Consider the following 12,935-nt stretch of genomic DNA (forward strand, 5'->3'; position numbering starts at 1 on the left):
TATTTAATAGCTCAGCCTTGTTTCCTTACACTGTAAATACCATGTGCATACTGTGTATATTCTGCAGACCGGTTGTAATGTACATTCTACATTCTATTTTTTAAACCTATTTTTATAGTCAGTGTTAATATCTTTATATATTGTACTTTATATATTCTATTTCTTTTTGGTAATGCATGTTTATTATTTATTATCCTTATCTTTATTGTCTTACTGCTGTAACACTGGAAATTTCCCCACTGCGGGACAAATAAAGGACTATCTTATCTTATCTTATGTAATTACTTCCCCACCTCTGTACAGTTATACGCAAACCTGTTTGATAACAACTTTCCAGTTGGTGAATCCATGTATCTATCCGTCACAGGCGGGATATGAAGCCAGTGAACTCCTTGCCAGCTAATGGTGGCTGGCTGTGATCCCTTGTGTAAGTATGGTGGCAGTTGTTTTGATTTATTACATCAAAAGTGTTTTGACAGTATATTTGAAAAAAAATGCAGTTTTTACTATAGTCAAAAGCCATAATTTCTAACCAGATGAAAATAGAAAATAGTTAATTAATTGTGACAAACTATCATGCAATGCAGTCGGCACAGGATTGAAGCCTTTTTTTTGTTATGTAGTAGAGAGCCAGTTTGAAATTAGACACTGGCACTGGAACTGAGAGGTTTTCTGTGCACCGAAGTGGTTTGAGAACACCTCAGAGGCCCAGGACACCCTTCTGCACACTGCAGCCCAACAGTGTGTTTCCAGCTTCCACACACTCTGCCAAGGGTGGTGCTGAAAAATAACAACAAAACAATTAGCTTCATCAGGAGATTGATGTGGAAAGTCAGCTTTTTTAAACCAGCTCACACTGTTAAAAACAGAAAAACAGCAGTTTGGAGCCATTATAATACCATTCTGAGCGCGGAGCCATGACAAAGCCTTCAGACCCAGAAGCTCCCACTCTTCCTTAGCATCCATCTTGAAGCCATTAAGCCAAATCAGAGCCAGCAGTGTAGCCCACACTTCCTGGTTTACCTAAGTCAGCAAATCAAATGAAATTAAATGATGTGGAATTTGTAAAACATGAAAATCAAAGTGCACAAAGTATCTCAGGGGGGAAATGGGTCCATCAGGTCCATTACAACTTTTTGTTTTTAATGCAATAACCTGATACGTCACTAAATAATGAACTATGTATGATTTTGGCAATAACCCACAGATGAAGGCTTTGTCCGCTCCACCTCCTTGCTGGTTTTTCCCAGTGCAGCAGCCAGAGCTGGATCAAGCAGCCAGCAGCCAGAGGCCTTCTGGAGGGAAACCAGCTGAAGCAGCGGGTCTTTGGAAAGCTTGGCCTCAGTTTTGTCATCGCTGCTCCCTGAAGAAAAACACACAGGAAAGCACATCCATACATCATTTCATATATCATTTACAATCACTATAACATGACTGCGTTGCCCTGTATAAGAGTATGCACGTTAGAATGACACCTTTATTTCCAGAATGTGGTGTTGCTCGTAAACCTTTGCCGTCATCAGCCTATAATGTAAGATAATGGCTACATTGCAAAGCATGGACATGTGTTGCTAACAAACAAACGGTCCTCAAGTTAGAGTTACTGACTGTACTTCTTGACAGAGCAAGTTTAATTTACACAATATGCACCATCTTCATTCTCTTTGACATAACCATAGGTACAGTTTACAGCTGAATCCGGTTGGAATGTAGTTAAATTCGCAGGTATGAGGTCATAAAAAAAGTATTGAGAGAGTCAGTGTTGACATGAGGATGATAATGATGGTACAGGATAAAAGTCCAAAGGTCACTGATGTTACACATTATATTTTTGTGATTGGATTTTGACTGAAAGCCTTTTCAAACTTACATTTCTTATTCATCCTAAAGCGCAACCCTGCTTTTGCTCCTTGGGCTGTCATATAAAAAGTAAAAGAAAGAAAAGTAGAACATAAGATAAAGTCAATAATACGAACATAAAAATATTTATATATTTATATATTTAATTGTAACACAATGACAGTTGCATTCATTTAATGTAAATGTTTAGTTCGATTATCACTGAACCATATTTTGGGAAGACTTCCAATTTTATTACCAACTAAAAAAAAAAATGTTGAAACAAAACACTTTAAAACAAAGATCATAGTTTGATACAGGGATGAGAAGGGGGCTGTGATAGTCACAGGAGGATGTTAATTAATTTTAAATATGTTCAATCTATTATTTATGTTACATAAGAGTATCCATTTACTTATTAATTTATGTTCAGTTTCACTTGGTAATCTTCTGTGTTTGTGTTTTTGTTTGGTCCATTTGTCTGTACCCTTTTCTATGGGATGATGTGTGTATTTCAAGTTGTTTATTAAAATGATTATTATTATTTTTAGAGTATTAGCACTAATTAATTAAAGAGCATGGGGTGGGATATGATCAGTCTAAACATCATCCCTCTCATACCTTTTCAAAATTTAATTTAATTTTTATTTATTTTTCAAATAAGTCTAAATAACCTTTCAAAGCAAAACAAATATAACTGTCATATGTTGTTGAAACCACTGTATTTTTGCATGAATTGCTTTAATAAATCATTCCACCAGTATAGGCAGTAAATGTATAGCCAGTTAGAATATGATGACGAGGGAACATAATCATGCTCTTATACAAATGCTTAGGATTTTTTCCTATTTAATCTTACCTGTACCTCCAATTACAAACAGTCATCTTCAATCACTTGAGATTGTTTTTCTTTAGTCATAGTCACTACATTATAATGGTAATATGAAAAGTAAGGAAGTATAGTAAATGTGAACAAACATCTGAGCTGGTTTTATATTTGAAAGCAACAATTGTGTGCATGGATATACTTACATTCCATAACGGGGCCGCCAATTTTCATCATTGCCATCATCGGGGCACCAAATGGCTTCCCTCTTTTTTTGCTTTTTTTAGCACCTGCACAGAGAGCAGAGCAGTGGTCATCATGACAAAGCAAAATGTCAATCAGTGTAACGATATGGCTCTTGAATGTGTGACGATCACAAATCTTCACATTTCTTGAAACAAGTTCAGTTCATGTGTCGCATAACACATATGACAGTCGTCAAAATATGCATTTTTCAGATAATAAAATGAACAATAGGTTGTTAGATATTTTAAGTTAAGTAAACAGATGAATGGTTTAACTCACATGCAAGGGCTTGAGGAGGAACGGCTAAGGGCAAGAAGATTGAGAAAAACAAACAAACACAGGATTACTGTCCCAGTCAGTTTATATGCCTATGATTGTTAGGACTTGTATTTACACTATGTTGTAATGACACTGTAAGAATTTAATGGAAGATGTTAAAGCATTAGGTTACACAGTGCTGCAGTGGGTTTCCCCCTGCTCATATACTCCAAACTTCCTCCCACAATACAAAAACATGAAGATTGTTAATGTGAGAGTGAATGCGACACTATGTATTTCTCAGTATAAAGCTCAGGTAGGGCCACACGGTTGGTGTAGTGGTGTGATTTAGTGGCAGCAAGAAGGCCTGGGTTAGCGACTCGGTCAGAACGAGGGCCATTCTGCATGGTGTTTACATGTTCTTCTTTCTCCCACAGGATGGATGGTCATGCAACCAAAACAATGGCATGCAGTGGAGTTGCTCATAACTGGTATTAGTCAATGTGTCTTCACCAGAACTTCAGGTAAGTGTAACTTACAATGATTGTTGCACTGAGCGACTGTAGAATTCGGATGCCAACTTCATTATAAGTACAGACTCCAACACAATTAATTAATTATCTTGTTTATTTTACACGCCCTTCATTGCGATGTGTTAGCATGTTGACGTTTTGCTCAGCTATAGCTAATTTAAAGTGGTGGGTTATTCAATATTAGTTTTTTATTTTCAATGAAAAATACTCACCAGCTGCTCCAGCGAACACAGGTGCACAGCAGCGTCTCATACGCATAGGCGGATACCCACCTGCACAAAGGAAATGAAGATGACAGTACACCATGATGACATGGTTTTAAACAGGCCATAGTCACACTACTACAGATTAACTGCTCAAGTTTGTCATATACTCTTACTCTGGACAAAAAAACACTCACCAGGTGCTGGAACATTTCTGCGAATCAAAGGTCCTTCGATCGGCTCACCATTGCCTTTGTTGACAACAATAAAGGCAGTGAAGGAGCTGCTCACTCCTGACTGGACACTGAGCTCCACTACCTTCTCCTTCACTCCATCTTGCGTTCCTGTGTTTTCTCTCTCCTTCATTTCCAGGGACCGAATCAGACTCCGAGCCCCCAACCTGTGCACTGTCAACCTTCCACAGGAGAGGGGAGTAAAAACCTGTGCTATTAAAACCTCCTATGACATCTAAAACATCAGAAAAACCAGAGCAGACCAAGTCCTACACAATTATTCAGAGATTGTAAGTTACCATAATACATTTCGTAGAAGAAATGATCTTTATTGCTATTGATATGTGGGTAGGCATGGAAAGATATGAAACATCATACTGCTATCATATCAAAATAAACACAATTTCAAATGTTCAAATTACAAATGGAGGATATACTGTTTACTGGGACTCTTAATGAGATTATTAATCATGAGTTCCTGGAATGACTTGAAACATGCAGGATCCCCATTGCAGGAATTTGAAATAAATCAATAGGACTTGTGCTGTGAGATAGACAGCATTCCAGCACTGTTCAGCAATGTATCCCAACAATCATAAAACTGTACTATCTGATCCAACATTGCTGTTTTACCCTGTGTCCTCTGCAGGTTTGAGACTGAAGGGCAGCTGGTTCTGAGAAGGATGACCTGCCAGACAGTACTTCAGCGTTACACTGCCCTCCGCTGCTTCTGAGCTCTGAGGAAGAACACGTGTTAGAAACTATGTCGATTGCTACATCGCTACATCCATCCATCTTCGAACGCTGTATCCTCCACATGAGGGAGGGGGGTGGTGCTGTGCCAATCTCAGCTGACATAGGGCAGGGTACACCCTGGACAGTCCATCACAGGGGCACATAGAGACAAACAACCATCCATTCCCACACTCATCACAGTCAATCTAGAGTGTCCTATTTGCCTAATCCCTATATTGCCTGTTTTTGGAATATAACTAATTATTGTAGCTTGTGCTCGAGCACAAAAATGCACATTAACAGGCGGATGGAAGTTGTCAGTAAATTAATCTAGGCAGAGAGAAGGTGCATTTCACCGTGATATGTATTGAGGCCACACTGACTGTTGTCTGACTGTTGCAGTGTGTCCACCACCCTGGTATGAGCAAGTCCACTATATAATCAATACAAGTTTTCAGAATAAAAAGTTCTGAGTGCACATTTCGTACACTCGGCCACTGATTCCACTGATCCCTAGTTGCTCTCAGTGCCACTCCAATGATTGTGGCGACACATACTCCAGCAGTCAATGCAACGTCTTTGTAAATATGCTCCTACCTCTCCAGTGAGCTGTGCATAAATCAGTGACCTCTGACCCTGGAAGAGTGCTGTGAGTGGTGGAGAGAGTACAGTGACAGACATTCCCTTTGGTAAATCCCATGTGGCTGAGATGTCCACCACTGCTGGCTGCAGAGCAAATCGCAGTGACTGCATCACCTGGAGGGGAAGAAAAACAAATATGCAAAAAAGCACTGTTAAGTTTCTGTAAGATATTTTCTGGAAATATACATTGCATGGTTATATTTTTGTCTGTCTTGTTTTGCACAGTCAGTGATTTAAATACAGAGGGGGACAGGAGAACCACCATGTGAATGTTGTAGCCCTTTTACAGAAAAAAACAAATGAAGATTTTAACGGCAGTATTTTAACTGCTATATTTTATATACTTTCAGTGATTTACTGTGCTGTTAGACAGCTCTTTGCTTTTACATTCTTTATCACCAGCCACCACTGCATGGATGGCATTCTGGTTGACCCATATACCTGAACAGGCACTGCACTAAATGGCGTCTACTATGTAAGAAACTGACTATGCATAAGTTCTTCATACACCTCCAAATAAAAAAACAAACAAAAACCAAACTATCTCTTCTGTGTCTCTCTTACTTTAGGTTGCATCCTGTCAGTCCCTGTGATGAACTGAGCGTGACCTCCTCCTTCCTTGGCCAGCCCGTTGATAAGAGCGGAGCTGGCTCCCTCCCCAATCCCAAAAGAGAAACATCTGCAATACAGTACAGTTTCAAGTTTAACACAGGCAGCACTGGACAAACTGTGTTTTTTTGTTGTTGTTTCTTTTTACCTGTGGGAGCCTGAATTCTGCTTCACCAGATCTATTACTCCTTTGGTGTTGGATACCTCTCCATCAGTAAAAACAAAAACCTACAAGGAAGAGAAATATTAATAGAAGTTACACAACGACACACCCAGAAACATGCACCTGAAAAAACATCGACATAGTTTTGAAAGCAGTGTTAAGCTGCCACTATAGTGACACACCCGGCTTTTATGTGGGAGTGTAAATAACAATGTATGATTTCATGTGAAACTATGTTGACAGATGTGTACGTGAGTAAAGGAAACATTAAGGGGTCTTGATACAACCAGCTTAGCATGTTTGGCCTGTGTTTTCTCAATTTGGCCAATTTTAATGGGCTTTTTGAGAATTAGGACTTGTGTTCAGACAGTAGGACCCAGGGTTAAGGCCAAAATCAGGTTCAGGTTAGGGTTATCTTAAAGGTTAAGGCCACATTATACTTCTCTGACTGCGTAATGCGTTATACACACTGCCATTTCCCGCCCGATCAGTAGGGGTCGCTATGCAAGGTTGTTGTGCTTTTGGCTACAGTGAGCAATGGCGTCCGAGAGAGAAAGACTGTTGAATAACATTGAAACAGTGGCAGTTTCTCACCTGAAATAAATATTTTTCTGTCCTGGAAAAGATCATTTGAGATGAGAAATTAGCCATTTAGTGTCTAAACATGTGGTTTGTGTATTAATATATGACGTATTTATAGTTTGACAGCGACGTTGTCGGCGGTGATCAGCTCCGCATCTGCGGACCCTCGGCACAGTGGCCGGCACAGAGCAGCGTTATCTCGGCCTGTCCTGAGGACCAATCGCAGCCCTTGCCGTCTCCGTTGTCCCTTGACGGAGTGACACGTAAAAAATATTTTGTGCAGCCGGACACGACGGCGAGGCTCACCGGCGACGTAGAGGGGTCTCCGTAACCTACGTAGAGCACTTTACGCAGGAGTATAAATTGGGCTTTAGGGGTAGGCATTCAGTTGTGATGGTAAAGGTTATTGTCGATGAATGTCCTGTAGGAATGCTTTACAAGAACGTGTATTTGTGGGATTGTTACTTGTCTTGGTTGACTGGGAATGCAGGGTTGGCTGTAAATATGTTTGAGGGGCCTCAGGATCTCTGTTCCTCCCAAATTAGCTTTCATCACCTCCACTTTCTTCAGAGCCTCAGCCAGGGTCGACTCACTGTACTCCACGCTGTTGCTGTGATCACACATACAAAGTGTCAAGATACAAAAGCAGGATTTCTGGGGGCATTACTGATCAATAATTATTGTATGATGTAAATCAGGTTATCTGACACAGAACAGCACTTCTACACCTCCTCTGGGCTCTGTACTTACAGCCTCATAGAAAAATGTATAGAAATCCTAGAAAGACAACAATGTTATACTGCAAAGAAACCTTGAAAACAACAGAAAATAACTGCAGCGAATGGAGATTGCCTCAGGTCATCTGAGAGTGATCCCAAAATGTATGTTTATAACCTGTGCATGTAACCATTTGTCCAGCAATCCTGCCTACTGCAGCTATAACTTGTGAAGAAAAAAAACAAGCCGTATGGGCAAGCCACCTACGGGAAGATGTGTTCATAGCTGGAACCAAAGCTGTAGATGTTGAAGTAGCAGCCCATTGGTAAGCTCTTCAACAGGAGCAGTAAAGTGTCCTATAGGCAGAAGAGAAACAATGGTGAAGTTAACCATGTGAGAGACATCACGTATGGTTTTATGTCAGAATAAACAAATAATACCCTGGCACTGCTGATGCAAGTCTGATCACTCTCATTCGCCATAGGACAATCCATACTCCCAGATCGATCCATCAGGAGCACAAACTCTCCACATGAGGCCAGTGAAGACATCACAGACTCTGGGAACTCAGGATACAGGCTCAGCATCACTACTGGGTCGCCCATCAGAGTCCCTGAGACACATATTTCAACACGTCACTTAGCTGAAGAATCAGATGACTTTACTAACCATTTTTTAAAGTTACAACCTCACTAATTTGCACTCACCAGGTTTTGCAGAGGCCTGTCCTGCCTCCACCACAGCACTGGGCTGGTGAGCATCTTTGTAATAAATCAGCAGCTCAACATCTCTGTCAAACTTGTGTCCTTCAGCCAACTTGACCTGCAGTTCACACAACACACTCATTTACATCAACAAAGTGCCAATGTTTGTTCTTAGTGTTGAGGAACAATCACACACACATCAGCAGACACATTAGCACTTTACCTACCGTGGCCTGGGTCTGCTCTGTGTTCAGGTACTGCAGAGGGTCCAGGGAACAGCTGGACTCTACTTTACAGATTGGACGAGGAGAGGACACTCGGGCAGAGAAAGACAGACTGTAGGGCACCAGAGAGGCTGGGACAGAGGTCACCTGGACACTGGCACCGTCACTGCCTCCACTTTCTGCAAAGTAGTAAAAAAAATAGCAGTGGGTCAAAATGTAAATTTGGTGATATATCATCATCCTTCCTCGTGAAATATCAATATTTGAATTACTAATTAAGGAGCTCGAAAGTAAACAGTCCCTGCCAGTTTCACTCGCCAGGCATCACTACTGGATGTCTCCTCGCGGTGGCACTAATTACAAAATTACCTGGCTGAAGAAGAGGGAGTTTGCGTTGCGGTAATGGTGGAGAAAGCTACATTTAGAGATGCCCCATCCATGTTGCTTTATGCCCTTTTCCTCTATGTTGTGAATACATAGAGAAACAGAGTGATGTATCCCAATATGATAGCCTTGTAATATATTGATTATCACAGAATTGTTGTATCGTGTCATTATTCGTATGTCACATATTGCATTGTGAAGTACCCAGTGATTCCCAATCCTAGTTTGAAATGTTATGATTAAAGACGCATTACATTAACAGTCTAAACTAAATTAAAAGGACCCTTTTAATTCATAAAAGGGTTATGCCTACCCCTAACCCTTAACCTAATCCTATCTTCAACCTGATTTTGGCCTTAACCCTGGGTCCTACTGTCCTAACACAAGTCTTAATCCTCAAAAATGAAAACAAGATGACATCAGTGTGTTCTCCTGCTGCTTTAGCACATTAGCTTAAATGTTTTCTGCATACCTTGTTTGTAACAAGTTGTTTGAGTCACCTCTTTGTCATTTCAAACCACTCTGACCTCTGACTTCAACAAGGCATTTTTACCCAGAGAAGTGATGCTCTCTGGATATTTTCTCATTTATTAGATTACATTCTCTGTGAGCGCCAGAGATGGTTGTGCCTAAAAATCAGTCGTGTCACAGGAGACATCGCAAAATAGTCAAAGAAATACTTCTCCAACTAGATTCTCTTTCATGCTACGGAAGCTAAAAATCAGGCATAACATCTTGTCATGTGATTGTTGCTGTAAAAGCCTTCGTATAGACAGGAGTAATGATTGAGTGTTGACTGGGTTTCCTACCCTGAGGCTGATAGCGAGGGTTGAGCACAGCAGGCAGACAAAACCTCAGGCCATCATCAGCCTGCACAGCCAGCTCAGTGACATACTCCAGCCTGATGGAGGCGCTCTCCCCTGGAGGCAGACTGCCCACACTCAGAGTGAATATATCTGGACTCTGATCACTCTCCTCCAATAAAAAGGCTTGCTGACCAGAGCTCAGAGCATCATCATATTCCTCACGAGCCTGAAGTACAGACGACGAGACACAAACACACACACACACACACACACACACACACACTTGTGAGCAACATTCCTTATGTTTACTCAAAGATCCATTCTAATGAAATAAAAATGTACTGTCCAGCTCACCTGCTGTTTCTCCTTCACCTCAGCTACGATCTGCGTCTGTCCAATCTTAGCACTGAAATGACAGACAGCAGCGTCTCCGGGCAGTGGAAAGACAAAAACAGCCTCAATTGGTTTGTCCTCCTTGTTCTCATAGTTCAGAGTGGAGACCACTGTAGCCACATGGTCCCTCACCTCCACCTCCACCTCAATGCTCTTCAGAGGAACTGACCAAGAAGCATAAAGGAATACAGCGAAATGTCACAGACAGTGTTGTGTTCTTCTCTATAGCTGGCATAAATTGTAATAATAATAATAATACGAGGATAATAATCATAATGTTTAAAGCAGGATCAGATCATCACAACAGGCAACACATTTTTACTTCATTTTTACTTTGTCTGTCTGTTTGTGCTTCCACACTTGCACTTGCCACTATAACAAACAGAGGGTGCCAGATGCTTGTTGTGTGAATGGGGTGAAGCTTGCCTTGTTACATCTGGTTCAAAAAAGGGAATTTGACAGTTGTTAATGGCTTTATACCTGGTTCCTTCTGGGCAGTCAGCAAACCACAGCAGACCATTGTACCTGTGGAACAAATTACATTTAATGACATTTAATAACCTAAAAGAAAAAAATATTTTTTACTCTATAACATTGGGACCTGAAAGTTCAGAATAGATGAAATTAAAAGAATATGGTCAACATTGAACTGCAATCAGCAATAAATGTGAATCCAGGTTCAAACATTTAGATTCTTACGGAAGAGTTTGAGGGCCACATGTAAAAAAAAGATTTTTTGAAAAAAAGTAAAAAAAAAAAAAAACGAGATTTAAGATTTTCCTTCTTTATTTTTTTTGTGGCCCTAATAATCTTATGTAGATTCTCATATGCTTATGGTTTTTTAATTAAATTGTAAAATGCTGTTTGCACTGTGTTCTCTTTTTTTTTAAATGTTATATTAATAATTGTTAAGTAAATTATTGTTTTATGCTACTCTATCGTTTGTTATGCTTATAATTGGGTTTGATTTTTTATAATGTCCCCAATTTGTTAATTGTAACTGAGTGCAACTACCTTGTCTGATGTTACACTTAAAGAATTAACACGAATATGAAATGATTGCTTGAATTAATGTCGCGCGAACAAACCAAAACAAGTACCTGTAATGTTATTGACATGAATGTCGCACATGGGAATATTAGAGGGATAACACGGAAGTTGATTTACACTTTATGAAATAAAAAATAAATAGATAAAAGAGGAGATGGACACACGAATACAATTCATATCAACAGTATCTCGCCAGTGTTTTTGGGCCTGGACAAAAAGCAGCCTCTCCTTCTTTACTGTATACGTTATGACTATAACAATACGTACACTTCTGCCAGTCACAGAATCTGTATGTTTCCTACCTTTGTGTGGAGAGTGTCACCTACAGGTTGAGTCAGCTGAGAGACGAATGTCGAACACTGAACACCGACAAGAATAATACACAAGAATGGAGAAATGCGCGTGAAGACACGCCCACTGTAAACTTCCTGTTTCAACTGGAGTTTTTGTCCCAGTCCCCACCATGGATGTATAATATGGTCCCCACGTTCATACATTCACCGTCACTGAGTCACACAGGTGTGTGTCACTGTCCCACTGTCACTGTCCCACTGTCACTGTCCCTTTGTCCACACTCTGAGACTTCCACGGTAACTCATCATGTGAGGGCTGTACCTCTGTCACACTGTGAAATCTGTGGAAAAAATGTGTGAGTGCCCCCTGGTGGCCATTTTGTTTATAAATAAAATAAAATAAACTCATTAACCATGGACTGGCAAACAATTTGTGTTTTAAATGATTATTCTTATTCTTTGGATGTCGTTACAGTTGACATTTATTTGGTCACACTTTACTTTAGCAGGAACTGCTCTTTTTAATCATTCACTTTCCTTTATTGTTGTGTTGTCCGTCCGTAACTCTGTATTGTACCGTTTTGATTGAGGTAAATAAATAAATGCATAAATAAATATATCAATTGTGATTCATGCCAACAGATAATCAGTTGACACTCATTGAGGTAATAAGTTACATACAATTAAATAACTGCCAGTAGACTATGAGCTCCACAGATTATAACCCTAACAGAAAGTGCCTGTTGACTATAAACACTGTTTTTGCAAAGTTATTATTTAACTATCAGCATTTGTCAGAGGGTTGTCTGATTAGTATCCATTCTCCGTTCCATTCTCTCCTCCCAAGGCACTGTTAATATCTTTATTGTCAAGTAAGCATCAAGTCTATTATTATTATTGACAGCCTGTTTTCTCTTTTTTAACATTATCACTCACAAATACTGATAGTAATTGTTGTTACTGTTGTTTTGGATGAGAGTCCTCCCGAAATGTATGCAATATACATACAGTATATGTGCTTTTTTTGTAATACAACATGTCTGGTTTTGTAATTGTCTTATTTTGTTTTGCTTTGTGTTTTATGGTACATCACCTTACCAAGTATACACACTAAATATTTGTGGGATAAAATGTGAACAAATACATAAATAAGTGCATCTACAATGCTTGTAATTATATTTAAATGTTAGACGCTTACCAACATTTTGACAATGTTATGTTGTTCCTCTTGTGATTTATGTGATTGGTGGGGAAACTTCTGACTAAAACTTCTGAAAGTTATAGTTACCACAAGGGAAAAGGAAGCACACAGTAACCTCACCTGCAGATTTCTCACAGTTAACTGGGACGTATCGCAACGTGGGTAGTTTCACTTGTGGCTTTTATTTGTGCAGCTACGTGATTGGAGTTATGCAATCAGTGAACGACTGAGTCTGTTTTAAGTGTTTTACTGGTAAGACCTCCCACCTGTCTACCCTCTTTCATAAGAAAAGCT

General features: G+C 39.8%; 1 protein-coding gene across 1 annotated transcript; it reads right to left on the reverse strand.

Moving 5' to 3' along the window:
* Window positions 1-459: 459 nt before the first annotated feature.
* LOC310925026 (von Willebrand factor A domain-containing protein 5A-like) lies at window positions 460-10,617 on the reverse strand (the record flags this gene model as incomplete). The annotated part of the gene is made up of 19 exons (XM_083886892.1): window positions 460-780; window positions 900-1,023; window positions 1,206-1,363; window positions 2,872-2,955; window positions 3,191-3,214; window positions 3,915-3,974; window positions 4,103-4,320; window positions 4,772-4,875; window positions 5,471-5,629; window positions 6,080-6,194; window positions 6,273-6,352; window positions 7,335-7,479; window positions 7,854-7,942; window positions 8,027-8,199; window positions 8,294-8,408; window positions 8,518-8,693; window positions 9,708-9,930; window positions 10,059-10,261; window positions 10,578-10,617. 19 exons carry the CDS (start codon window positions 10,615-10,617, stop codon window positions 701-703), a joined length of 2,370 nt encoding a protein of 789 aa, XP_083743018.1. The 3' UTR covers window positions 460-700.
* Between the last annotated feature and the right edge of the window lie 2,318 nt (window positions 10,618-12,935).

Source organism: Microchirus variegatus (genome assembly GCF_963457635.1).
Source record: "Microchirus variegatus genome assembly, chromosome: 3".
NCBI classification, from domain to species: Eukaryota; Metazoa; Chordata; class Actinopteri; order Pleuronectiformes; family Soleidae; genus Microchirus; species Microchirus variegatus.